Source organism: Misgurnus anguillicaudatus, chromosome 20, assembly GCF_027580225.2.
Source record: "Misgurnus anguillicaudatus chromosome 20, ASM2758022v2, whole genome shotgun sequence".
NCBI classification, from domain to species: Eukaryota; Metazoa; Chordata; class Actinopteri; order Cypriniformes; family Cobitidae; genus Misgurnus; species Misgurnus anguillicaudatus.
This window is the reverse complement of record NC_073356.2, coordinates 37362801-37389673: the sequence shown is the minus strand read 5'-3', so window position 1 is coordinate 37389673 and position 26873 is coordinate 37362801. Positions and strand designations below refer to the sequence as shown.

At 36.2% G+C, this 26873-nt stretch overlaps 4 protein-coding genes and 1 long non-coding RNA gene across 9 annotated transcripts in view; 1 reads left to right on the top strand and 4 right to left on the bottom strand.

Moving 5' to 3' along the window:
• rapgef5a (Rap guanine nucleotide exchange factor (GEF) 5a) overlaps positions 1–3066 on the bottom strand; it is a 62133-nt gene extending 59067 nt beyond the window's left edge. Inside the window, exon 1 of the mRNA XM_055219824.2 lies at positions 2337–3066. Within this exon, the coding sequence (XP_055075799.1) occupies positions 2337–2510 (174 nt within the window). The 5' untranslated portion in view covers positions 2511–3066. The remainder of the gene's footprint in view (positions 1–2336) is intronic.
• A 1809-nt stretch (positions 3067–4875) lies between these two features.
• On the bottom strand, positions 4876–8770 carry LOC129455543 (uncharacterized). Its single transcript, XR_012359874.1, has 2 exons — positions 8714–8770; positions 4876–6508 (listed from the first exon to the last, which is right to left on the bottom strand). It is a non-coding gene; the product is annotated as an uncharacterized lncRNA (long non-coding RNA).
• A 6850-nt stretch (positions 8771–15620) lies between these two features.
• On the top strand, positions 15621–17745 carry il6 (interleukin 6 (interferon, beta 2)). The gene is made up of 5 exons (XM_055220638.2): positions 15621–15740; positions 15826–16025; positions 16102–16212; positions 16534–16677; positions 17072–17745. The coding sequence occupies exons 1-5, from the start codon at positions 15722–15724 to the stop codon at positions 17291–17293; spliced, it is 696 nt and encodes a 231-aa protein (XP_055076613.1). The 5' UTR covers positions 15621–15721; the 3' UTR covers positions 17294–17745.
• Positions 17746–18131: 386 nt separating this feature from the next.
• Positions 18132–23148, bottom strand: tomm7 (translocase of outer mitochondrial membrane 7 homolog (yeast)). The gene is made up of 3 exons (XM_055220639.2): positions 22935–23148; positions 18588–18636; positions 18132–18507 (listed from the first exon to the last, which is right to left on the bottom strand). Exons 1-3 carry the CDS (start codon positions 23035–23037, stop codon positions 18492–18494), a joined length of 168 nt encoding a protein of 55 aa, XP_055076614.1. The 5' UTR covers positions 23038–23148; the 3' UTR covers positions 18132–18491.
• A 340-nt stretch (positions 23149–23488) lies between these two features.
• hycc1 (hyccin PI4KA lipid kinase complex subunit 1) overlaps positions 23489–26873 on the bottom strand; it is a 38459-nt gene continuing 35074 nt past the window's right edge. For 3 of the 5 annotated variants that reach the window (XM_055219666.2, XM_055219667.2, XM_055219668.2), the window contains exon 11: positions 23489–25387. In XM_055219666.2, the coding sequence (XP_055075641.2) occupies positions 24804–25387 (584 nt within the window). In that variant the 3' untranslated portion in view covers positions 23489–24803. The remainder of the gene's footprint in view (positions 25388–26873) is intronic. The other 2 variants (XR_008648187.2, XR_008648186.2) reach the window with 1 other exon arrangement.

Below are 26873 nucleotides of genomic sequence, written 5' to 3'. Positions count from 1 at the left end.
GCATCATACAAACTATGATGTTGAACTGATGGATGGATCAAATATGGACATTTACACCTAACAGTTGAGTTGGTCATGTTTTACCTATCCATGAGTCGAAAGATCCATATTTTTTGTAATTTGCTTGTGAATCTATGTTACAGCGTTATGCTCATTTAATTCACATTTGTTTGTTTTTCACAATGCATATCCTTTACAGAAAATGCATGTTTATATCAGAAAATAAAGTTGTTAGGAAGTATCATTTTTTTCTATATTTTCCACTGACTGCTCTCAAGGCAGCAAACAAAGAAACAAATGTCACGAGTGCAATTTCTGCTTCTCATTTAGTACTAATGAGGCTTTTATATTTTAATTCTCTAATCACGCTGGGGTGCTTGAATCGAGTCAAATGAGCCTGAACCAAACATTCTGTTCCTCAGAACCCTGACAGTCAAAACCTCTTCAGCACAAAACACAAGAAACCCTCAAGAACTACATGATATTTATGCTGTGAAGTCTCTAAACAAAAAACATCTCCAAAAAGCAATTACGCTTCGAGAGCAACATTGCTGGGCACACAACCTTGCTGTGAAAAATAATAAAAACCAACAAAACAATGAATTTCTTCCATCCTCTAAAGATTGAGTCACTCCACCGATATGCCATTTTAAGGGCTGTCTTAATCTCTAAATCCTTCCAGTACACTTGAACGGTCATTCCCTAAAAATTCCCACAATGCAATGCAAAAAACAGTGAGCATTGATGGCCCCTACCGAAAATCATGTGATCTTTCCTGAAGCTCTCCAACCAAAAATTGTGCGAGCCAACTCATTTTTTACACAGCCATAGCAATATAGACTGGCATATAGATGGTTAAAAATTATTTCTCCAGTGATAAACAAAAGTTTATGTCACTTCATGAGAAACCTGTGCTGGCGCTTTAAACAAAGAAAACACTGCTTCAAATCCACCGAATCCCGATGTCAGGCCATTCAGAAATACCGGTCAGTTGGCAGAATCCACGTCAATTTTTCAGCAAAGTCCACAAAGTGCACGGAAGACGAATGTGATACGTCCGTAGACGACATTTAAACTTGGGTCCCTTGTGATTGCTTGGATACAACCCATGGCAGCCATATGCATCACAACATTCCCTAATCTGCGCTTCAGATTCTCCATTTATGCATTTTAAATTCATCATTTGCAGTGTTTATATTTGCTTTTTAGTGATTTTGCAAATGTCTTGTCCAAAGAAGTGGACCTCCAGTGAAAGTTTTTGGTTTCAGGCCATGCACTTAGAGGGTTTGCATTGAAAGACAGTCAAATTTCTTAAATACCAATGAAATTACTAAAGTGACATTTGTGAAAATAAGTCATTTTTAGTTACTGACTAATAACATTTTCATTGTCATTAAAGAGAAATTACTGAACCTAAACATAAGAGCCTGCCTAAAAAAAGCTTATTTACAAGACGCACTTAGAGGGTTTTGCATCTAAACTCTTCATATACTGATGCATCGCATCTTTGCTTACAGTAACCCTTATTAATGTCGTAATGCTAAGACAATGGTCTGGTGATGGTATCGGATGGTAATACAGTAGCACGGTACTTTGACATATACTATAGCACTGTATAATTATCACGTGTCTTGATTACATGTACCATTGCATTTGCATAGAGCTCTAAAGAATACTGTGGTTATATCATTGTGCCGGATTTAAAATAACATTATATTTTTGTATATGCTTACTGAACTGAGTTTCATCATAGCACACAACAGTCGATTTGAAAACAATTACAAAGAAATAGCACTGTAATCTTATTTCCTACTGATATAACACAGTTACACTTACTGTTGTAAGATGGTATGAGACTATGAGCTAACACAGGGATTATTACAAGAAAGAAGCACAAAAAACAACAATATTCTCTCTCTCTCTCTCTCTCTCTCTCTCTCTCTCTCTCTCTCTCTATATATATATATATATATATATATATATATATATATATATAAAGACAAATGGCGATATTACTAGATAAGACAATCATTGCAAAAATACTCAATCTATTTGATTTGAGTTTAAAAATAATCTTAAAATAATTTCGTTCCTGCACATGAAAAAGTCGAGTGTGTGCAAGTGTGTGTTTATATGCGTGTGTGCGTGGATCTCTGTTGCCTTAGATACGACGACTGAAAAAGACATTAGAGCTTCATAATCACTGACATTATGAAATCCACTAAATGCGTTTCGAAGCAGTGTCAATTCGATTTGTCCGTCATGTCAGGTGTGTTAATTCATTGTAATGAGCTGTAAATGGTGAGCATTCGTAATAAAACGCATTGATCACTTACGGTCTTTTTGCGCAGGTTGAGTCCGTGTTTTAATAAACCGGGCAGATCTCGGATCTTCTGCTTGATCTGGACCTGATCCCGGGCGGTTCGGTTCCATCTCCAACTGGACAGGAGTCCGTCCTCCGCGCTGCAGGGGATGCTGTCTGACTCCTCCATCATCATCACCATCCTCATCACACACACGGCCGCTGCGGCGACATCCCGTCCGACACCGCAATGAACCGAGCGAGAGAACCGAGCGAAGAGACGCGAGACCTGCAGCTGCCGCGCCGCGCACAGCTCCACCCAGTGATCAAACGCGCGCGCGCGCGCCCACACACACACACACACACACACAAACAAGTACAGGCATACAGACTTTTGTTATTACTTTAAAATGAATTCATACAAATGAAACGTATAACATATTAAGATATTAAAATGCAATTTATAAAAATACATTTTTGGATCACATTTTTGGATAAACAGACGCGCGCATCTACTATGTGGAAATAGCATAGACTTCTGTTCATATAACGTTAAGAACAAGTACAGACATATTCGACCTAATGCATAAACATATACATAAACACTTGTTTGGGTGCTTTGGGGCAATTTCTCAAAATGATTTATAAGCACTACCAGCACTTGAAAGCTAAAAAAATTGTTAAGTGGGTCAAATGTTGTCTTTATTGAAGGAATGAACACACACATTATTTCACATCTTTAATTTGTCAGTGTTCATGTGCTTCAATCTGAACCTTTGACACTTAAAATCCGCCCTCAACAATGATCAGCTTGTTGCCATAATCAATAGCATTTTTAGCAATTTACTTATTTGGCAAATGAAAATGGTCTTTTTTCATTATTTTACCATGTACTTCTGAAAGACACAGTTGAGCCAAAACGATTTTTCACAGCTGGTCTCGATCAATGAGACACTTAAAAATATTTAACCTCTTAATGACCGGACCACAGTAAAGACCACATGTCCTACTACACTGTCAGAAAAAAATCGTCCCCAGATGTCACTGGGGCGCTACCCTTTTAAAAAGCAGAACTTTGTACCTAAAGGGGCAGTTTTCAAAACAGGGTTTAGATTAATCCAGCAATAGGCTGCAGTAATATTAGGACATTTAAGTAGTTTTTACAAATATACCTTAGAAAGATTGTGCATCTTGACACAAAACAATAACACTGATATATGTTAAGATATGCCAAGATGTTTTTAAATAAAGTCAGCTCAAACATGCATTTTAGTCTGGGACTAGACTTAATCTCTGTCTGGGAAACCGCCCTAAAGAGTTCATATCTCAGCGGCACTTTTTTTTTTACCATTTTGACGATTTTTTCTTTCCTTTTTTTGCTTTTTTATTTTGCCGTGTTTATTGCATTTGTATACATTTTTCATTTGGATGTGCTAGGTTTTTCCAAAATTACACTTATTGCAGTATGTAATGTAGCTGTTTATTACGATTCTAGAAAAATGTACATCTTGGTTTTTTATGTTTTTAAATAAAGATCACAATTCTGAATGTAAACTAAACAAAATAACACAGATTTTGGCTAGTGGGTGTGGTTCAAGTCATGTTTACTTCCAAAGAGTGATTACATTTGTATGTGGAATACTCAATAAATCGGCAGAGACATGATTTCATAGAATAATCGACAGAGAATGAGAAAGAAATAACTGTGTGTGTTAACACTTTTTACATCAAAGGCAACGTGCACGGGCGAGTCAGTGCTACTGTCTCTCTCTCTCTCTCTCTCTCTCTCTTTACTTTCCTCCGTGTGTTTCTGAATTGTTTTAGACCGATGCATTAAGCTGTCATCTTTGCCAGTATCAAAAGTTAAAAATATATAGCACGTGTGTTTTAAACCAATAAATTTTCTGTCGTTCTTACAACTCAGAGAAATAATAAAGCATGTAACTGTAATTTTACTGTAAATTTTTGTAGTTTTTTCAGTCAAGGAGGGGTTTAGACAGACTGAATCTTTAAACTGCTTCAAATGAACCGTTTTAGCATTCACGAGATATGAGGAAATTAATAACAGCTTTTTTTAAACCTTGTATGCATTTGTTGTAGGGGACTCTAAAATTACAATGTTTTTAAAAATGTCCAAAGTACAAAAGAACAACCTAGACTTCAACCTTGAGTGTTTAAATTGTTTCATGTCTTTAAAGGGCACCTATTGTCCGATTCACGATTTTTCATTTCCTTTGGTGTGTATCGGTGCATTCACACGGGGCGTAAGCATTAACGCTTCCCATTCACTTTTAATGGGTGACATCATGCGTTGCCGAACTGAATTCTGGATCCGTCGGCGCCTCGTCACTGCCATTGCTCGCGGCAGAAGTTGAACATTTCTCAACATTTCAAGCGGCAACGCGTGCGTCAGCCAATCAGATCACCTTAGCCAGCCAATTACGTTTATGGAAGACGGGAGCATGTGTTGCGGCCCCTGTGATTGGCAGTCGGCCCTGCTTCAGACAAGACTTCTGTCAAGCGTTAACGCTTCCGCCCCGTGTGAATGCACCGTAAGTGTGTATTAGTACATGTTAAAGGTGCAGTGTGTAATTTTTAGAAGGATCTCTTGACAGAAATGCAAAATAATATACAAAACTATATTATCAGTGGTGTATAAAGACCTTTCATAATGAACCGTTATGTGTTTATTACTTTAGAATGAGACGTTTTTATCTACATACACCGAGGGTCCCCTTACATGGAAGTCGCCATTTTGTGCCGCCATGTTTCTACATAAACCCTTAATGGACAAACTTTTTTTTACTAAGTTGTCTCCAATGACATGTTTGTCCGGTGGCGGCTACCGTAGCTTCTCTATGTGATCAAAAAACGTAAGCAGTGGACTGAGTCATTGGTTGCAATTCACCAGCACCTCACCACTAGATGCCGCTAAAATTACACACTGCACCTTTAATGAGATGCAAAAGGCCAATCACAGCGTTTGCAGTCCGCGTAGAACTGGCACGCTGTTAAAAATGTTGTGAGGTGCACTTCAGGCTTCGCAGAGGCTATGGTCAACCTATGCCGTAGACCTTACGCATGACTATAAATTGGACTTTAGCCTTTATGTTAACTCCTGTCAGCATTGCATTTTGAGCGAATCTTTCAAACATGGTAAGGAGCGTCACATTGACGTCAGAGATATTCAGACCAATCACAACGTAGAAATTAGCTGGCCAATCAGGGACACAGAGCTTTTTAAATCGATGAGTTAGTTTTGTACAAAATCTGTGCGTTTCAGGAAGACAGGGGTATCTGAAGCCCCAAAAATGTACGGTATGTGGAAAATAATGGGTTTTTGAACCATAAACCATGCGAACGCATTGTATTATATCAAATACACAAAATAACCTTGTTTTAGCAATAAAATTGGTGCCCTTTAATGTAAAAACAAAATCTTACATATTGCACACTAATGCAGCTTCAAAACTATTGTACTAATGCAAAGTGGAGGAATAAGCATTTAAAGGACAGTGTTTTTTTGTATGAACCACTTGACTAAATAAATGAATGATTGTGAAATCAACATCAATGTTCAGAGGTTCACATCAATACGACTGATCTGATTTTCAGATCTGTGGTTTCGTAAGACATTAAATGCATTATGTTTGTTGTGTTTAAAAGCTTGTGCGTCTCAGCATCATCCCTGTTTCTAATCCCAACACATCTGATGCTTCTTTAACATTGAGTATTCGCTGTAGTTTTATCACAAACGCAAGAAATCACAGATGAGTACGGCTCTGGAAAAACTCATGCATTTTGTAGATCATAAACCTCCCTGAGACTTATAATCCCTGCCTAGTAAACCAAAAGCTTACATCTCTTTATGAGTCTGTTGGTTTTACAGAATCATAACAAATGAACACTTGTGCTCAGCAAACCAGTATCTCCACATCTTACATGAAATGAGATCTGATGGCCTGTCAAAATGAAAGATCACCTCTATATTGCTGAATAGAGCATATGCCCGGAGGACACGCGTGTGCGCTGTCTAGCTAACACCTCCAGTGGAGTTCATTGAAGGGTGATGTGTGAGTTGTGGGTGTGGCTCTACTGTACATGCTCCAGTTTCAGGTGTTGGATGACAAAGAACCCACAGAGGAAATCTAGGAAGCATAACCAGGAAGTGTTCACTCGCTAGACACATTTTGAAGAGACAGCAATCTGTATTGGAAGAAAAGTACAAGATAACAAGGGTATCAAAAACTTATAAAGGAATAATCGTAATGGAAATGTTATTTTTTTGTCTTAATTGTGCAGCCCTTTAAAAAAATCTGCATTGCTGCATAATACAAGGATGGTTAGATGAACGATGATGGATGGATGAATGTGTGGATATCTATCTATTATAGGCAGATATAGAAACAATATCAACCTTTAGTACATAGACAGAATTTGATTGAATTATGTGTTACAACCCCGTTAGTTACAATTATTTGTAACATTTGTATCCTTTTGCTTACGGTGTAATTGTACAATAACGGTAGGTCTCACAAACAAACTTTTAAATATTTAAATATTAAAACTTAAATATTTTACGAATGATAAAGCCAAAGCCAAAAAGCGTTGGGTTGTGCACCTCTCTCCCCTATCATATTTAAATTAACACATGCATTTTGAATGCAAAATAAACATATCCATTACTTTATCAAATGCATATTATTATTAGATTTTGCAAAACAATATCAACAAGACAATAAGTGTATTTAAGGTAAAATATTGTATAAATTGTTTTTTAATACAGTATACACTAAAAACATAAAAGGATTTGACCCCACATGACCCTGCATGTGTGATGGAACTTTTATAATAAATTTACTAACATTTTCTAGTTTACAGTATGGGTCACTGAGTTCAGTAAAATTAATTCTGTAAAATGAATGAATAAACCTTGCCATCTCCAGTAACCGGAAAAACCCGCCTACACACAGACAGAAACTCTTCAGACAAACTAAAGCTTATAAAGGTTTGCTAAAAGTTACTCAGTTTGGTTGTATTGTGCACAAAAGCGTCAAAAAAGTAAAAAAACTATTAAAAAATAAGAAAGAAATGTTTACTTTAAGAAATTTTGACTGAAAGGCTCTTTGGGGAACTAAAATGTGCTCTAGTAGCAACATTATAGCATAACTAGGTGTTTTCATTTCCCATGCAAATGTTACTAGACTTCTGGGGATTGCCATAGTTTTGCTCTGTAGTTTTAAGTGATATCTCATAAAAAAATTAAAAAAACACTATCACTACCCATTCAGTTTTAATGTGTGCACTTTTGAAAAAAAAAGTTCCTGGTGGTGGCAGTAAAAACTGTCAATGTGGACAGTGGACAGAAGGATTTGTGTTTTACTGCCATCCAGTGGTGACTTTATAGAACTCAATGTTTTCCTCACATGGTCAATCCCATGCAAATATCAACCTTATTATGAAGAGTAAAGTTTTTACCCATTCTGAAATTTCAGATGTCAATATTTGGTGGTTTAAATACCTATGTAATGTCTCTGTTGAAGTTTTTAAAGCATTTTTAAAGAATATGGGGTTCTAGCTAACCATTTGCCTTCAAAAAAAGTCTGAAATAATAGTTTGAGAGCAATTTTTAAAAGCCGTTAACCCAATCCTAAATCTAAGAAGTGGTGTCCCGAAAACAGTTGAGTTTCAGACAGAAATCTTTTGGATTCCTTTTTTGGAAATTGTGGTGAATAATGGACAGTATCGCTTTGTGACCATGCAGCACAAAAAATTCATGTATTTAAAAAAAACAAAACAAGGGGACCCCCCTAATTTATATTTTTGTGCTTTATACGGGGTACCTCAATGCTTATAGGAGGTCTGGGACCACCCCTTCCCCCCCTCAATTTGAACACTGGGTTCAATATATGTGGTAGAGCATTGCAATAGCAGTGCAAAAGGTCATGAGTTTGAACCTATGGAACACATATACTATTTATAAGTAACTTTGGATTAAAAAATGCATAAATGTAATGTAAATATAAAGTCTATTGATGAAACAAGCAAATAATTTAATAGGAAATCATAGGATTGTGATCTTTTATAGACAAACATAGACAGAGAGAGGCTGGTTTTAGTTGGTCTCCCAGCCTGGTTTCAGTAAATTTAGCAGGCTGGTTTTAGAGGATTCCCATTTTTAGCTGGTCAAGCTGACTGAAACTTGTGGGGATAGTGTGGTAAATCTCATTTGTTAACAGTATGTTAATGCAGCAGCTCTATTTAATGCCCTCTATTGGCTTAAGAGACTGAGGGAATCCGCTATATCCAAAAGAAACTCTCCCTAGACTTGTCATAAAGATTTGGCAAATTTTTGGTAAAAGTGTGTATTTTCCCCTAATATACATTTAAAGAAATCTCGGTCACTCTCACCTGAAGCAGAAAATGCTGTCGGTCGCATAAATACGATTGCTTCTTTCACTGCGGTTTACCCAAATTTGAGTAAATCGGTGACGTCACATAATAAGATTCACTCTCACTGTACACGCGCGTTTCTCAATTTATGTGTGTTCCTTCCTCTTACTCACCGTCAAACAAACTGTGTGTTATGAGATGATTTATGTGCAATCTTCTGTTTCGTAAGATGTTCACCCAGTTATAAACATTATTTTGTTTTGATGAAACTGTGCACTTTAATGACTCATTAATAATGAGCGCCGCCATCTTTGATTTTCCGGGCACGCGTCATCTCTTTAGTCATTTTAACCGCTTGAAATTCCAGTGTACCGTGGGAGGGACACTGCATTATTTAACAGAAAACTTTATCAAATACAACAACTCAAAAACAAAAAGCTAAACATGTCACAAATCTTTGGAAAGCTGAAATTATTGTGATTTGAATAATGTAAACCGTTTTAAAATACAATCAACACAACGGGTACAAGTTGTGTACTTTTTAGGCATTTTTAGCCTTTTTCAGGAATGCTAAGAAGTGAACAATAATTTTTTTCATCATAGTAGTTTTTATTTTAAACAATAAACATTAAACATGATAAATATTGCATGCCAAGGCAGGTCAGCTCATCCCATATGGCAAAAAAGATATTTTCAAATATCATATTAAGAATTAATTAAAAAATAAAAATTTCACCAATATGGCCATTTTTTGTATATTTTTAAATATATTTAAAAAATACATATATTTTAAAGCATTTATATTTACACAAAAAAGTATATTTTCAACTGCAAAAATATATTTAGAATTTTATACATACAAACCTTTATATTTTGTTAAGGAAAAATATAAATTGGAAAATTAGAATAGTATTTGTTGCTGCTGAAATACATTTCGAAATATATGCTAATATATGGAGACTAAATATATTTTCAAATTCAAAAATATATTTAATTTAGCTTTACTTTCTACAAAATGTATTTAGCATATATTTAAAACATATTTTGGGGCAGAGAAATGGTTGTTTTTTTGCCGTATGGGATACTTAAAATGGGTTTGTTTCTAGACAGACCGTCTGGTCAAAATGTAAAAACTTCTGTGGACTTTCCCAGGAACCAAACCATCTGGATCAGAATATTTAGTGTATTAATCACCCAGTATACTGGCAGGCAGTTTTAAGCACCACTCGCATTTTGTTTTATTCTGTACCACACTGCTGTTTTGTTACAGGGATTTCATCAGAATCAACTTCATTTTCAGAAATTCAGAGAATCACATAATAAGGCTATAAGAACTGTGTTGATAAATATAAAAAAATTGTAAAAAAAAAAAAAATAAATGCAATGAAAGTGAATATTAATAAATAATGCAATTATTTAACTAAACTTTTTAAGTTAAAGTAACATGAAAATATATGTTGATTTGACAAAAATGCTACATTTTTCTACAGCGTATATCTTTTAAATATCATTTATTTCAAAATGTACTACTGTAATGTTATTGCAACACATACTGTACGATTAATTAAATCAAGTGTCATCTGCAAAAATAATGTATAAACATTAACTTCAAATATAGATGAGCCATTTGTAACAATGAAATATGAAATAACAGTACGAGTTACCAGTATGATGTTACTATGAACGTTTAGATGTACTGATAAGAACTGTCATTTAAAAAAACAAAACCCATCAAACATGGAATTAATGTTTAAACTCAACAGAATAATATCTCAACAGAATCTAAAGCAAAAGTTCACACCTCCTGCAAAAAAAGCCCCAATGTGGTTTTGTTTATTATAAATCATTATAGGAAAGTTTAGATTTCTAGAAAAACTCAAGCGGTTTCTAGAAAAACTCATTGCGTATATGCAGCAAACATTACTGTATTTCAATGTCATTTATAATCATTTGAGTATTATCAATCGAAAGTCCAAAATGAGGTGCATATTGAAAAAGTCGAAATACATCAAAATGCAAAAGGAAGGGTGCATACTTCAACAATGAAAAACACCAAGTGCAAAATAAAAGCCTCAACTTTACTGGAAAAACCTACAGAATTTGACTACTAGATACAGTGGCCAAAAAAATATTTATACCCCTGTGTATTCATTTAGGTAACTGATTGTACTCATTAGTGTTCAAAATGTTTATTTGCAAAAGAAAGTGAATTAATGGTTTTATTGTGTTCATGTTCATTTTAAGAGGACCTATTAAGAAAATTCAGTTCTTTACTTATGAGCATGAGCTAGTTGTATTTTAGTTTGTATGATTAATGTCAGCATGATAAAATTAGGCCCTCATAAGGGGACATTTTATCAGATCCGGCCCTCAGCCTTAAATGCCCCCGTAACCTAAAAAAATTATTTCAGAAAATGAGTTGCTAGTGTGCGTAGAACATCCTGTTATTATACAAATCCATCTTTTCTTCTCCTTTAAACCACAACGGTCACACAAAACAGGCTGTTGGGGATCCCCTATCAATGTGATGTCACATTGATTACGCACCACTCATAACTGCTCACAGACTCCGCCTTATAAGCGAGTAGATCAACCTTCTGCCAGAGACACAAGACCAGTTGTGTTTTGGTGATGGTTTGCTGGTGACCACCAACATAAACCAGCATAATTCCCATGCTGGTTTGGTGCTGGTTTAGCTGGTGGTCATCAGCATACCAGCACCTGCATCCCATGCTGGTCATACCAGCATATGCTGTGTGAACCAGTATGGACCAGAATGGGAGTTATGCTTGTCTATGCTGTTTTTTTCCAGCCCTATATAGCTGATAAAGTTGATTTTCAGTGAATGTGTAATGTTTCGTGTCACACTTTACCACATTAAATACTACAGCAAAACCCCCAGTGTTAAATTAACACTCATAGGGGCAGTTTCCTGAAGAGGCGGTTTCCCAGACAGGGATTCGACTAGTCCTAGACTAAAATGTAGGTAAGAGCTGTCCAAACTGAAAACAACTTGCATTGACATATCTTGAAATACATCAGTGCCCTTAATTTTGCCTAAAATTCATGTTTTTAGTAAGGCATGTTTGTTGAAACTAGTTTTAATTCTTCATTAAACTAACACCTAGTCCTGCCTTAAAATAATCCCTGTCTGGAAAACCAGAAGAGTTAAGATTAATCCAGGACTAGGCCTTAGTTATGTTAGGATATACCTTACAAAAGACCAATTCTGGTGTGTATCTTGAGACAAAACAATGATATATTTGAAGATATGTCCGTTTAAATGTAAGTGTAAATTAAGGCAGCTCAAACATACATTTTAGTCTGAGACTAGGATAAGACCCCTTAGGGTCCAAATGAAGTCTTTATCAGTGCATCCACTCACGAAAATAAAGTTTTTGATATATTTAAGGTAGGAAATTAACCTTAATTTCTTTAGTAACATGATCTTACTTAATGTCGGTTAGGAGACACGCCCCTTCCTGCTGATTGGCTACAAATGTATTTTGGTACTCGGCCTGACTTTTTTCAAAAATCATGCACCCCGCCTTTAATATCCTAATGATTTTTGTCATAAAATAAAAATGATATACTGTTGTTGGCTTTTGTTAAAAATATACCCATGCGACTTTTGACAGGTTTTGTGGTTGGGGAGTCACAAAATTTTTATAATTGAAAATCAACAAATCTATTTTTTACAAAATGAACTTAAAATGTGAATGCTTAATATTTTGATACAGTATTTGTGCAATAGCATTCATTCATATTTAATGGGATGCGTAAAGGTCACCTCATAAGAGAAAGTCACTTTCATATGTTGTTTGATCATATTTGTGTGTCACCCGTGTGTGTACACAACCCCCCTTTAATGATCTAGCCAAAACATTTGGCGTTTTCTGAGCAAAATGACATCACTTGACCACATCAAAAGACCACAGTTAAGTCATCATTTCTATTTTAAACCTTTTTTACATATTATCTTTTGCAATAATGGATTTTCTTTTATGCCAAAAATCATTAGGCTATTAAAGGCGGGGTGCATGATTTTTGAAAAACACTTTGGAAAAGGGAGTTGGGCCCACTTGTAGCCAATCAGCAGTAAGGGGCGTGTCTACTAACTGACATTGTTGCCTGGGTTGCATACAGTATGTGTGGGGCGGGTCTATCAAAAGAAGGTCCATTTTCTATTGAGGTAGGGGCGTGTTTAGGTGATTTTAAATGTCAACATTGGCTTTCAAAGATCATGTGTTGGGGAAAGTTACTTTTAAAAGTAATGCATCACAATATCAAGTTACTTTTTAACTAATTGCGTTACTTAGTTACTTTTCATGGAAAGTAATACTTACGTTACTTTTAAGTTACTTTTCTTACTTGGCTGAGGCTTGATCTCGTTCAGGCTTTGCACGTTTTTATGACTGAGAAGTTTTGCATTCAGAAATTGCAAATTTCCATCAGGAAAATATCAAGCTCTGGCCTGTCATCTCCGTTTGGGACTCAAAACTGTTCTCGCTAAGGCACGCACGCACATAGTGCGTAGTTCTGTGTGACTACGTTTAGTTTAATTCAGTACGCTGTGTTTTTTAATCAAATTAATTAAACCAAAAAGTAACTCGCATTGCTTTGTTTAAAAAGTAAATATTAATGTGTACATTTAAAAAGTAATGCGTTACTTTACTTGTTACTTCAGAGAAGTAATATAATTACGTAATGCACGTTACTTGTAATGCATTACCCCCAACACTGGTAGGAAGGTGATTTATTTAAAACTAAAAAACTACTTTTTCCTGCACACCCCAAAGTGGGTCTTTCAACATTGTTTGATATATGATCTATGTTTTGGGGACATCTTGAAATAAAAAATTGTCATATTAGGTGAGGGTCATTACGAGGCAGGTGTGAAAACACCCTAAGAATCTTAATTTTTATTCCTCTGTGTCTGAAACCAAATTACAAAACTTCAGATAATAGCAGATAGCACCAATCTGACCTGATCTGACACCACCACAGTTAAATCATGTTGGGGAATCCTCTGTTTTACAAACCACATGCATATTAACTGGACTTTTGATCTTTGGTCTTTAGAGAGGGGTTTCTGACCACTCAAAGCCTCACAAAACATAACACCACTAAATGCTTTTATTGCAAAATGAGCACATTTACAGGAAGCATGAATTAGAAAAGAAGAAGGAAGTCGCCTTTTTACGTCTTTGTGAAATCTGATTCTTTTTATCTCATTTGAATAGAAACTATTAAGATAAGGAAACCGTGTTTGTGTAGCTACAACAAATCTCAAGTACACAAGGGTGAAATGTCACATTTTGGAAAGGGCATCATTTTGACATAAAGGTTCTTAAAGCACACAGTTGTCTTTTAATCCTTTAGATGATGAATTACACGCAGATGTACCGAAACGTACAGTGTTGAGATTCATAAGGAAGGAAATACAGTTGTATAAAAAAAGTCATGGCACTAATAAAAGAAAGTAAAAATTTTATAAATAGATTTTATTTCCTTATTTTAAATGTAGTAAAACATTAACATTCAATTCCTTAAGCATTAATAAAATTGATCACGTCTGTCTTGTTATTTTAAATTTAAGCAAAGAAAACAAATATTAATCTGTTCAAAAAAAGCAGTGTCAACTTTTGCTTTTTAGACTAAAGACTTTAAACTATTGAATTACTAATATTTAATTGCATTGTTGTTGATAAATGCATATCTGTGTCACATCGAGTCAACAGTTCATGTCAATTATTAAGTTTTGCTTCAGAAATTGCATTTTTAATGTCACCCACAAGTTTTCAATGGGGAATAGATCAGGGGATTGAGCTGGCTACTTCATAACCTCAATCCTTTTTGGGTTTTAGGGTTGTTGTCTTGCTGAAACACCCATATTAGGGGCATTTCTTTTTTTGGCAAAGTGCACCTTAATCTCTTCAAGTATTCTGATGTATTCAAACTGATCCATGTTCCCTTATATACAATAAATAGGCCCAACATCGTAGTATAAAAGCATCCCCATACCATGAGCACCACCATGCTTAATTGTCTTATAGTGTACTGTGCCTTGATTTCAGTACCTGGGGTCTCCTGAGGTTCTGTCGATAACCAATAGACCCCAAACGTCAGGCACCAAATGTTATGTCGTTTTTCTTTGGGCCAGTTGATGAGGCCTATATTTCAACAATGGTGCAATGATAAAGATGATTTTAGATCATCTTTGATCTTTCTAGAGGTGATGAATGACTGAAACTCTGTTTTAACAAAAGTTTTCTTTCATGTGGTTTGGGGTTTTGTTGCCATTTAAAGCATTTTAGCTGCATTTCCTTATGCATCATCAACTTTTTAATCAAATGACATTGTTCCTCCGAGTTATGTTTCGGTCCATTTTACTTAGAAATTAAGCAATAAATATATTTTATAACAAAAATTTGCTTCCCCTCTTTCTAAATAAAGGACAAAAAGAATTTTTTCACAGAATTAACTCGTTCTCTAATTAAACTTCCCACTATTTTGATTACGCTATTTCTGTCAATTAGTTGATGTGTTGACTCAGAAGTACTAGTGTGGATATCATAACCAATGGGCCTGTTAATTTTCTACAATACAACATTTGTTAGTTAATAATTTTCTATGCAGAAATATTACTTCTAATAACTTTATTCATCATTTATTCATCAAGCATGTAATTTTTTCTTGCTGAAAAACATGAAATATTAAAACAGCAAAGACATTAAAATGGAAAAATTTAGTTGACATGTCATTAAATGTACTTTACACATGGTGAATTTACCCTACTTTAAAAGGACGTTGTACAAGTATAGCGGGGAAGACAATGTAATGGAAATTAACATGTATGAAAATCCGAATCAAGTCTATTTTCCCTCTTCCTAAATGACGAATAACGTCTTTAAAGGGGGGAAATGGAAACTCCTGAAGTCTCGGTATAAAAACCACAAATACTTGAGACGAGCTGATCAGTAGACTTCAGTTTTCTTCAAGACATCACAGGAAGTTGGAGAGGAGATGATGCCGTCAGCTATGAGTAAGTGCAAGAGGTTTTACTTTTACATCTGCAGACGGACAACTTCTCCACAAGTGCAAACTCTCGTGTCTCTTTCTCCCTCCAGATGTTTATTTCTCTGCCGTCCTGTCAGTGTGGATCTGTCAGCTGGATGCCGTGCCTCTGTACAGCAGTATGGGTGAATTACCTGAAATATCTGGAGATGAAGTTCAGGAGGTGAATGTACAGGCTCCGACCGAACAAGAGAGATGGCACCGGATGGCCAAACAACTACAAAATGATGTGAAAACTCTGAGAGATGAACAGGTACCGATAACCTTAGGTTGGATTTGATGTGTTATTACATTGTAATGACTTATACTAACTCGCATTGTTATTCCAGTTTATCCGAGATTTCGGAGAAACGGTCAATATGAGTTTATTTGAGAGTGAAAGAATCAACACTCCAGTCTTTAAAGCATCGGATGGGTGTTATCTCAAAAACTTCAGTACGGTGAGTTTATGTCCATCTCATGTTGATGTTTATAGGTGGCTTTTTTAACTCTCATTTGTAGAGATGAACCGATACGATAGCCGAATATTCAGACTGATATCATTTTCAGACTGAAGATTACATTTTCTGCATGTTATTCATTTATGAATGACCATTAAACTATCAATATTTTCGATACAGTCTTAAACTATCGACCGATAATGTGAAAAATTGCTTTTATCGACCGATTATTGGCCGATATATCGGTGCATTTCTACTCATTTGTACAAACATGAACTTTTCATTACTGAAGACCTCTTGTTAAATGAATGTGTATTTTAGGAAAGGTGTCTGGGGCGTATTTACAACGTCCTGATGTGGTACAAAGAGAATCTGAATTACATCGAGAGGGAAAATCGGACCACAACCCTGATGAATAATGTCAAACATGAGATGAAACGATTGCTGGAGTCCATTAACAGCCAGGTAAACACAGCATGCATCTCTCTGCTGCGTATCCAAATGGGTACTGTGATAATTTTGTCATTTTTTATCAATGTTTTGATACTTGAGCAGAAATATTTAATCAGACTTTCCATGTTTAAGGTAAGGGATGTATGGAGAAGATAAAACCAAATTAATTTCATATATCTACTGTTACTTGTAAAAGCACATCATAGGGTTATTGATGTGCATTAAAAAGACTATAACTATTGAAATACCAACTTATCATTCATGCATATGTGTTAAATCATTAAATTTTAAGATTATTATAATTTTCCTGGTTTGATATTTTCGTGCAATAAAGTTCATAGATTTTTATCTATTAACTATTAAACATTACTCGTGCAATAAATCTTTTCTTTCTATTTCTCTTTAGCTTCAGTCAAAAGATGTGCAAGTTGAAGACATCTCAAGTTCTCTGCACGCCAAGTCTGCATGGACACAGAAGACGGTTACACACTCCATCTTATTCAACTTAACAAATGTGATGATCGATACGTGCAGAGCTATCCCTTACCTCAGCAAATCTAAAGCTGGACACAGTCAGCGGACAAAGAACAAAAAGAAAACTGACGATTGGATCTCAGACAAAAACTAGAACCAGAACCATTTATTTAGGGGTCCAATTTGATTGTGTTCGATTTATTTTAATACATTTGCATTTTTTAAATTAATCTATTTATTTTATTTTGGATGAATGTTTTATGAAGCTTACAATTGTTATCATTTTTATTTGTACTAGTCAATGATAAAAAACTTGAAAGACGTGGTACCCTAACAGCTCCAAACCTTTGATAAAACTCGAGAGCTTGTTATTTACTAAGGGGATGGTAACTTAATATTTATTGTAATGTTTTTATATTAATAGTGTTAAATCTGATGCTATTTATAAATATTTATATTTGTTTTTATCTTTATTTACGGTGTACCAGGTTTTAAATTATTTAAAATATTGACAAATGTATGAATGTTTGTACATTGAGAAGTTTAGAAAGTATTAACTACTGTAAGACATTCATGACACTGTGTGTCAAATAAAGCTGAACTTCATTTAAAGTGTCGTCTTCATGATACAGAAAGAGAAGAAAATATTAGAGAACTGGAGAAACTAAATTATACAAAGAGGTGAGAGAAAAAACAAATTTGTAAAAAAAAAATCTAAATAAAACTGCACCTAACAGTGATTTCAGATCGATACGGACTTACTGATCAAAAGCCGTAGTACATAAAATAGCTGTCAGAATCGATATCGGCCAGGTATTATTAGTGGGTATCGCCATTTATCGTCGCATCCCTAGAAAAAATATATGGAAAGCTTCGGCTTGGTTTGTTGATTTACTGAAGCACATATCTACATCTACCAGAAGTCAACATATAATTTTCACATTGCTGCAAATCTCATTTGTACAGAATTGAAAAAAATCTGTGCTTATAAATATTATTATATGTAATGTTTTTTTTTATTAAGACAACTGGACGTGCAATGGTGACCACACACATCATTGTTCAAAATTATTTAATTTTAGAAACTAAAAGTTCATTCAGCAACATTTCATTCATTCCTCATGACGATACATGTTTTGGACATATGAAAGTCCAGAAAATAAACTCCAAAGAAACGGTGCCAGTGACTGTATAGTATTTACATCATCATAAAATGATCATCCAGTAAGTTTAGAGTTCATAGATAAACCGATGAAACATCAACCATTTTGTCTCCTCAGACTGAAGATGGGCTTTATCTCGGAGACTTCTGGAGAGCGTCTGGATTTGGTGTCTAGCTGTCAGGTGCATCTTTATCCCCAAAGCAAACTGATGAAAAAGAAGCTCATTAAAATCACTAACATCTTGTATATCTTTGATAAAATACAAATCACAAGTATAAAATTGACCTCAAAATCGTGGGTTCAGGCATTCCTGGATCAGCACCTCGTTTGAATCCTGCCATAAATAAATAAGCATAATGATGAGTTATGAGGTTATTGATGATGTAAATTATGAAATACAGTAAGAGTAAAACATATTGACACAAACACTCACTATATCTACATGGTATCGGTATATATATATCGGCCTATAATCGGTATCGCCAGATAAAAGCATTTTCCCACTATCGGCCAATTGTTTAAACAATAAACACATCAGAACTCAAGCTGTGTGATTATTTTGCATTTTGTGTAGTTTGTACACTCTTGCACTTCAAGAACTAAATAGAAAAATGATCAGTATCGGTAAATGTCATTCTAAGTATAAATATCGGTATCGGCACATAAATTTGGTATCGGTGCATCCCTATACATTATACAAGAGAAAGGCTGTCAAAACTATACTATTTAAAATATAAAAACCCCTTCTGTGAATCATTCAAGGACCATTGATCCTTAAAGATATTATTTGAGATATTATCTGCATTACCTCAAGCAACTCGTGTGTTACTGGAAAAAAACACACCGGAAAACTGTGCAATACATCTGAACCACAGAACAGAATTAGATCTAACAGTATTCATTTTTCAAGCCAGTGTTGCAAGATGGTTTGGACAGCATCACCTCTATTTCCTACAGAACAATCCTGATTCCTCATTCTCAAGAACTGACGGAGGAGAGCTTCAATAATAAGACTGGCATCATATAAACCTCTTTCCTCATATCCGTTTCCTGGCCATTCTGTGGGTATCGCTGATCCAGATGAGAGTTGAGGGACAGAAAAGTCCTGCGTTGCAGGACACACAGGAAGTGACTCCAAACAGAAGACATGCGACAGGTCAAACCTCAAAGAGACCGGAGATCAAACTGATGCAATTCTTCCCCTTTTCACTGAACGCTGAACTTATTCAACAAAAACATCATCTAAGAGGGATATCGAGGAAATCGGACGTCATAGCTGAGTCATGCAGATTTATTATGCAACAGAAGAACAAACATCTTAAGCTGAGGAGATATCCTGCATTTTTCCCTTAACTCATTTTCCATACAACTCTCTGGAACAACTCGACTGCGATTGTGAACTGCAACATTTTGCAATTAAAGAGTAACTAAACCCTAAACCAACTTTTTTTAGTTAATGATCTCTAAGAATGATGCTTTATCAGTGCTGTTCATTGATTTTAGTACGTTTTTTTGACATTTGGATATAAAGTGTTTCAATACTACAATATATGGTGTAAAAACGTCTGAGTGCTGCCCTCTTCAGGTTAAACGGTGGCTACTGCAGTTGAATTTTCCTATTGGATGTTGGGTCCAAAAAAATGACTCGTGACGTAAGCAGGTTCAAGCTCACCACGCCCTTGTTACCATCTCACCACATGCTTGGTAAGAGCTTAGTTCCCCCCCTCTATCTCCGTTGGGATCTGCCCACTTTTCTTACATTTTTCAAATATTGCCAGTGGGTGGAGTCAGGCTCTGACCAGGGGTTAAGTTACGCTTTAAATATTTTAATTAAAGTCATTTTAGAGAATTGTTTCTGCACACATTATAAATGTAAAACATGTATTGCTAAATCACGTTACAAAGAATGTTAACTGTGTAGTACTGAATTGTGGAGTTTTACCACATTTGTGTGTTCAGGATTATTTGGGCGGGGTTAAAACGGTGGCTCGATGACACACTGGAGCCACCGAGCATGGCTCCGCCCCTGCCAAATCACAAGCATCCATTCAGGTTGTAGCAGTATTGGAAAGTTGAAAAAGACGATTTCCCAGCACTTGAGAGCTTTTTCCAAGATTTTGCTAACTTATTTATTTGGCTTTTAATCATTCAAATTTGGCCGGGTGGTAATATCACATTTTATGTGGGGTGACAAATCCAGAACACATTTATTACATATTTGACTTTACAGGGAATTTACACTCACCTAAAGGATTATTAGGAACACCATACTAATACTGTGTTTGACCCCCTCTCGCCTTCAGAACTGCCTTAATTCTACGTGGCATTGATTAAACAAGGTGCTGAAAGCATTCTTCAGAAATGTTGGCCCATATTGATAGGATAGCATCTTGCAGTTGATGGAGATTTGTTGGATGCACATCCAGAGCACAAAGCTCCCGTTCCACCACATCCCAAAGATGCTCTATTGGGTTGAGATCTGGTGATTGTGGGGGCCATTTTAGTACAGTGAACTCATTGTCATGTTTAAGAAACCAATTTGAAATGATTTGAGCTTTGTGACATGGTGCATTATCCTGCAGGAAGTAGCTATCAGAGGATGAGTACATGGTGGTCATAAAGGGATGGACATGGTCAGAAACAATGCTCAGGCCATGGCATTTAAACGATGCCCAGTTGGCACTAAGGGGCCTAAAGTGTGCCAAGAAAACATCCCCCACACCATTACATCACTACCAGCAGCCTGCACAGTGGTAACAAGGCTTGATGGATCCATGTTCTCATTCTGTTTAAGCCAAATTCTGATTCGAGCATCTGAATGTCTCAACAGAAATCGAGACTCATCAGACCAGGCAACATTTTTCATTTTTCTTTAACTGTCCAATTTTGGTGAGCTTGTGCAAATTGTAGCCTCTTTTTCCTATTTGTAGTGAAGATGAGTGGTACCCGGTGGGGTCTTCTGCTGTTGTAGCCCATCCGCCTCAAGGTTGTGTGTGTTGTGACTTCACAAATGCTTTGCTGCATACCTCAGTTGTAACGAGTGGTTATTTCAGTCAAAGTTGCTCTATCAGCTTGAATCAGTCGGCTCATTCTCCTCTGACCTCTAGCATCAACAAGCCATTTTCGCCCACAGGACTGCCGAATACTGGATGTTTTTCCCTTTTCACACCATTCTTTGTAAACCCTAGAAATGGTTGTGTGTGAAAATCCCAGTAATTGAGCAGATTGTGAAATACTCAGACCGGCCCGACTGGCACCAACAACCATGCCACGCTCAAAATTACTTAAATCACCTTTCTACATTCAGTTTGGAGTTCAGGAGATTGACAAGGACAACACCCCTAAATGCATTGAAGCAACTGCCATGTGATTGGTTGATTAGATAATTGCATTAATAAGAAATTTAACAGGTGTTCCTAATAATCCTTTAGGTGAGTGTAAATGATAATGATGTCAAAACCAAATCCAGCTTAACAGATCAGCAAGCACTCATTGATTGCTCTGCTGTTTAATCAGTCCTTCAGAAACGCTCACATTCACCCTTTGTGAACTGTGAATCAACTCCACTGATGCGCAAAGAAAACTAACTTTGCAACTTTTTGTATCTCATTTATCTTCAACACTCAGATAAAAAATAAACCGACTGGCAAATTTCTGTCGAAACATCAGGAAGCAAAAGAGTCCCTAATCTCCCAAAAATCTGCTGACTTTAATGAGATGACATTTATTCACATTTTAACGAATGCTTTTATCCAAAGCAATCTGCATTCTGCATACATTATTATGTGTGTTCCTGTAATCAAACCCATGACCTTTGTGATGCAAACGCAATGAACTCTAGAATAAAACACTGACTCAAATGTCCATCAAAGATGCTTCGTTACATCATCTCAATGTCACAACCACAGCTTCAGGAAGTGGTTTTGTTCACTCACATTCAATCATCATAAACGGAGTTTCCGTAATAACTTATCCCAGACTTCCTTACATCCTTACAGATCCCCACAAGTAATGATCACATAATTCATGTCAATAAACATAAGTGCTCAACTGATGGCCAATATAATGCATCTGATATAAAAGTTATGAATAAATGGATGAATAATAAAGAAACAGAAACAGCAGCCAAATAAAGTCAAGAATAAATGTGAACTATTTCAATATTGTTTTAAAATCATCTAAGGATGAGACTTTAAGAAGCTTCTTAATAAAATTATGATTTTTGAAAATTCTAGACTAAGGGTGACGTCACCGACGATAATAAAACTTTTTGTATTTTGTTTAGTCACAACATAATAGCTTAGTTTTATTTTATAGTTTTATTGAGTTTACTATTTTTTTTAAGTTGTTGAAAAAGATCTCAATAACTTTAAAACAGCAGTGTATATTGGTGATTATAACATCTTATCCATTACTGCACGCCCACAAAAGCCGTCATCAGTGATGCTGATGTTTGATTGGCAGTTCATGACATGCATTAGCATTTATAAAACCGTGACTCTATGTACAAGCAATAGTTATGTCACTTAATATGTTCCATGTTTAAATCACAAATAACACATCTGACATAAATATGATACATAATATAAAACGTTAATGCGCTTGAATCAGCACGTGCAGGTAAATACTGACCCAGATACAGTACTGTCGGGATGAAACCCCAGCGGATGACGAACTGACCGCACTGAAACACCTGCTGCAGCCGCTGCTTCGTCTCTTTACTCAGCTTCGACATGATTTTATTCGGATTTTACCACAGATTTACTCTGGATCAGACGTGCAGCCGGTGAAGGACACGGAAAAACTCGTGTGCCGTAAAGCGGATACGTCGTACTACAGTGCCGTAAAGTGTTGCCGTTTTGCGACAATGTCGAAATTGTGCCACAGCGGCACCTAGTGGACATATGAGGTAACATCACAAATATGTGTGGAGAATTAATAAAATTGTATAATGAAATATGTAAAAATAATGAAATATTTTTAATAAATACTTTATTAGATTAAATACTGCGGTCTTGCGTTGAGGTGTAGATTGATCTAAGGCAGAGACTTTCATAAAAATACTTAAAAAATTAGATTGTAAAATATAGTGTACAGTTGTTCTGGGTACATCAAAACTGATAGTATTGACAGCTTCAAGAATATGTTATTAAATGCATCGTCATGCAAGAAAAGCTACAGACATCTTGAAATAAAAATCTTTATTTTCTGTAATCATGTTATTTTTCTGATGACTTTAGTACAATAATATTTACAATTCATCATAAAATGTTCACATTGCGAAAATAGTATGAATACAGACACAACCACCATTGTTGTTTTACTTCAAATAAAAGCACATTTTACAAATGAGAAAATGTATTTTTTAAAAACAAGGAATAAAACCGGAGTGCTGTGTCAGAACACCGTACTAATACAATTTCCAAGACAAATCCATTACAAATTACGCTGGTACTAAACAAAGCTGAATCTCACTTTATGTTAAGGAATGATTTCTGTCATATAATCACACTGTTTAATGGGTCTCTCTATCATCTGTACTGTGCATTTTTGAGGCATGACATCATTTTGACACACAAGTTCACCCATAAATGAAAATTATTTTATTTACCCACCTTTGTGTCATTCTACACTTTTTATTTCCTCTACAGAGCACAAAAATATCATATAGAGTCATATAGAGGTTTTGAATGACATGAAGGTGAATAAATTATGGCAGAAATTAGATTTTTTGGGTGAACTTTGGGTTTAAATCACCACACAGTTACTCAACTTTCTCATGTATCAATGAATCTTTTAGTATGGCTTTATAAATGCTCACATACTGCTCGTTGTATAATATTGCTGTTGAAATACCACATAAATGATGATGTAAACAAGAACTACTTTTATTTGCTATTTAATTTCACCAGATTTTCTGTTCGAGTTTTGCAGGTACCCAGATTTCCGAAACAGTGTGAAGTGATGGCTTCAGTTCAAACCTAGTGCATGCTGGGAAATGGGGGGGTCACATTATCCATTTCACAATTTGAGAAGATCTGAAGTGCAAACACACATACGCACAAATCCCATACACACAGATTATCGTATTACCACATTTAACATGTTTGAAAATTATCATTTGATCATCGTCTGTAAATCTTATTCCCAAACGCACACAGATACAGCATTAAAAATATACAGTACAGCTCATATTCAGACTCACACACATGTAAACTTTAGTACCAACAGAAACACCATGTTAACTTCATGGACACCTTGAAAAACTAATTCGGGAGAAAGTTTAAAAAACACTTCAAAAATACATTACTTTGGTACTTATACACAACTGACAAACCACAGGAGAAACTTCATTTAAGGTGCTGGAGTTTTGTGCCACAAAGGGGCAGAAGTGCCAGGTCTGTATTTGCCTCAAATTTAGGACGATTTGAAAAATCTAGTGTAGAAATGTGATCCGTCCTTTGTGTGATAAAACACAGCTTACGGGAAAAGGTTCGGAGATCACAGGTCAGAGGTCACATGGATACTAATGGTGGGCGAACGCTGCCGATACTGATGGGCGGGGCTTAGGTGTTCCGGATAGGTCACGGCTTCCTCTTGAAGGAGACCCTCAGAAACGTGATTTGAGGTGGGACTCTGAGCGCGACTGGATGATCCCGTAGCGACGCCAAGCGCGTTGCTGACCTGCTCGAAAGAGCGCGAGAAGACAGCGCTGGCGGTGCGCGTCAGGCTGAGCGAGCCGCTCTTGGGCACCGATTGGCTAGCCGTCAACGTCAGTCGTTTGAGCGACAGGAGGTCTAAGTTTTCGCTCATTGCTCGTACAGCGGCCTGCTTTTGAGAGAGCTGATCCAGGCCCGTGGCGTTATCCTTGTCTTTCTCTTTGTCCTTGCTGGATCGGCCCGTCAGACGACGCAAGCCTCCTGCCAGTTTTCCGGCTCCGCCGCTACTCGCCGCCGCCGTTACGGCAATGTGGCTGACAACTATCGCCGGTGGGCTGCTCTGCCCGCCGGACGCCTGAGTACAAATGCCCTCGTCCACCTCCGCGATTTCAGTCAGCTCATCCGGGGAACCCAAATCCACAGCGTCTGTAAAAGAAAGATTTGTTGATAAGCGTGATTTTATACATGTGAAGTGATAACATCTGATCAAATATTTCTACAATAAGAGCAAAAAAATTACAGAACAGAAAGAAAACACAACAGTGGTCTCGAAAAGGATCTCTTTAAGGTCAGCAGGTGTTCAAGAGGTTTAGGGGAAGAAGTTGTTGGCTTGTTGATAGTGAGGAGGAAATTGTGCATCATCACAAAAAAAAGACAAGAACCGAGAACAGACTGAAGATCAGACAAGAGACTGGCAAGCAGATCAGATCGTCAAATCGTATTATTCATTTTCATGTACATTTGAAGCAGATATCAAGGCTTTTATCGGTCATAATTATCAGGATTATTTGTGCATTCCCAGTTTTCCGCTCACCATTCCCATGAAATATTCAGAAAAACGCGATTATGCGATCGCATGATTCAACACATAATCAGCCAAAGGCCGAATTTTTTCTGATCCGCCGCACTTTCACAGCATAAATTGCAGATTTTCATGCGCAAAATATGCGGGGCTAGCATGATTTCATAATCCTTGCGTTTTCGTAGCAAAAATCACATACATCTTAGCGGAAAGTTGAAAAATTTAGCATTTACTTCACACAAGCACAGCCATGCCCCCTGTTGTCATGGAAACGTTATGAAGTGACGTGATTATGCGACGTGAACATCAATGAAAAGCTGCAAAGAGTTTTTGAAAGTTCACACAATTTCATCGCATAAAATTGCATAAATATCCTGAATATTCCATCGCATTTATTAAAGGATTTGTCCATTTTCTAAAAAAAAATCCAGATAATTTACTCACCACCATGTCATCCAAAATGTTGATGTCTTGTTAAGGAAAGCATTCTAGGAATTTTCTCATTTTGATGGACTCCAATGGACCCCAACACACAACCGTTCAAAATTGCAGTTTCAACGGAGTTTCAAAGGACTCCAAACGATCTCAAACGAGGCATAAGGGTTAAAATAAGAAAAATCCTGGAATGTTTCTCTTAAAAAACATAATTTCTTTTCAACTGAACAAAGACAGACATCAACATTTTGGACGACACGGCGGCGAGCAAACCATCCGGATTTCTTTAAGAAAATGAATGACTAATCCTTTCAGAAAACGTGCCGCAAGATCAAGGAATGTGCCTGCAACAAGCACAAAAAAACACAGCGTTTTTCTGTAAGGACTGAATATTCTTGTGTGTTCTGATTATCAGACTCATCACTGCTTGCCAATGTCTCATTACACAAGCACATACTGTACAAGGATGTGGTTTCCCTTAGCAACCCAGTGGATAAGTGTTGGGAAAGACAGGTTTCACAGTCGCTTTTTTCTGAAAGCAGGATTTTAATTTGAGTGTTTCCAATCGGGTTAGTTTTAGATTTAGAGTTTAAACGATTTGATTGGATGAAAACAGATGCAGGCAGGAATGAAACACAGAAGGAGAGAAATAAATAAGCATGATTCTTTGAACAG

Excerpts from the sequence above, each read along its gene's own strand:
- il6 (XM_055220638.2), top strand. Across the intron at positions 16,213-16,533 it reads ATCTCAAAAACTTCAGTACG|GAAAGGTGTCTGGGGCGTAT; the intron begins GTGAGTTTATGT and ends TGTGTATTTTAG. Across the intron at positions 16,678-17,071 it reads TGGAGTCCATTAACAGCCAG|CTTCAGTCAAAAGATGTGCA; the intron begins GTAAACACAGCA and ends ATTTCTCTTTAG.
- tomm7 (XM_055220639.2), bottom strand. The coding sequence starts at position 23,037 with ATGTCGAAGCTGAGTAAAGAGACGAAGCAGCGGCTGCAGCAGGTGTTT. Across the intron at positions 18,637-22,934 it reads CCCGACAGTACTGTATCTGG|GATTCAAACGAGGTGCTGAT; the intron begins GTCAGTATTTAC and ends TATTTATGGCAG.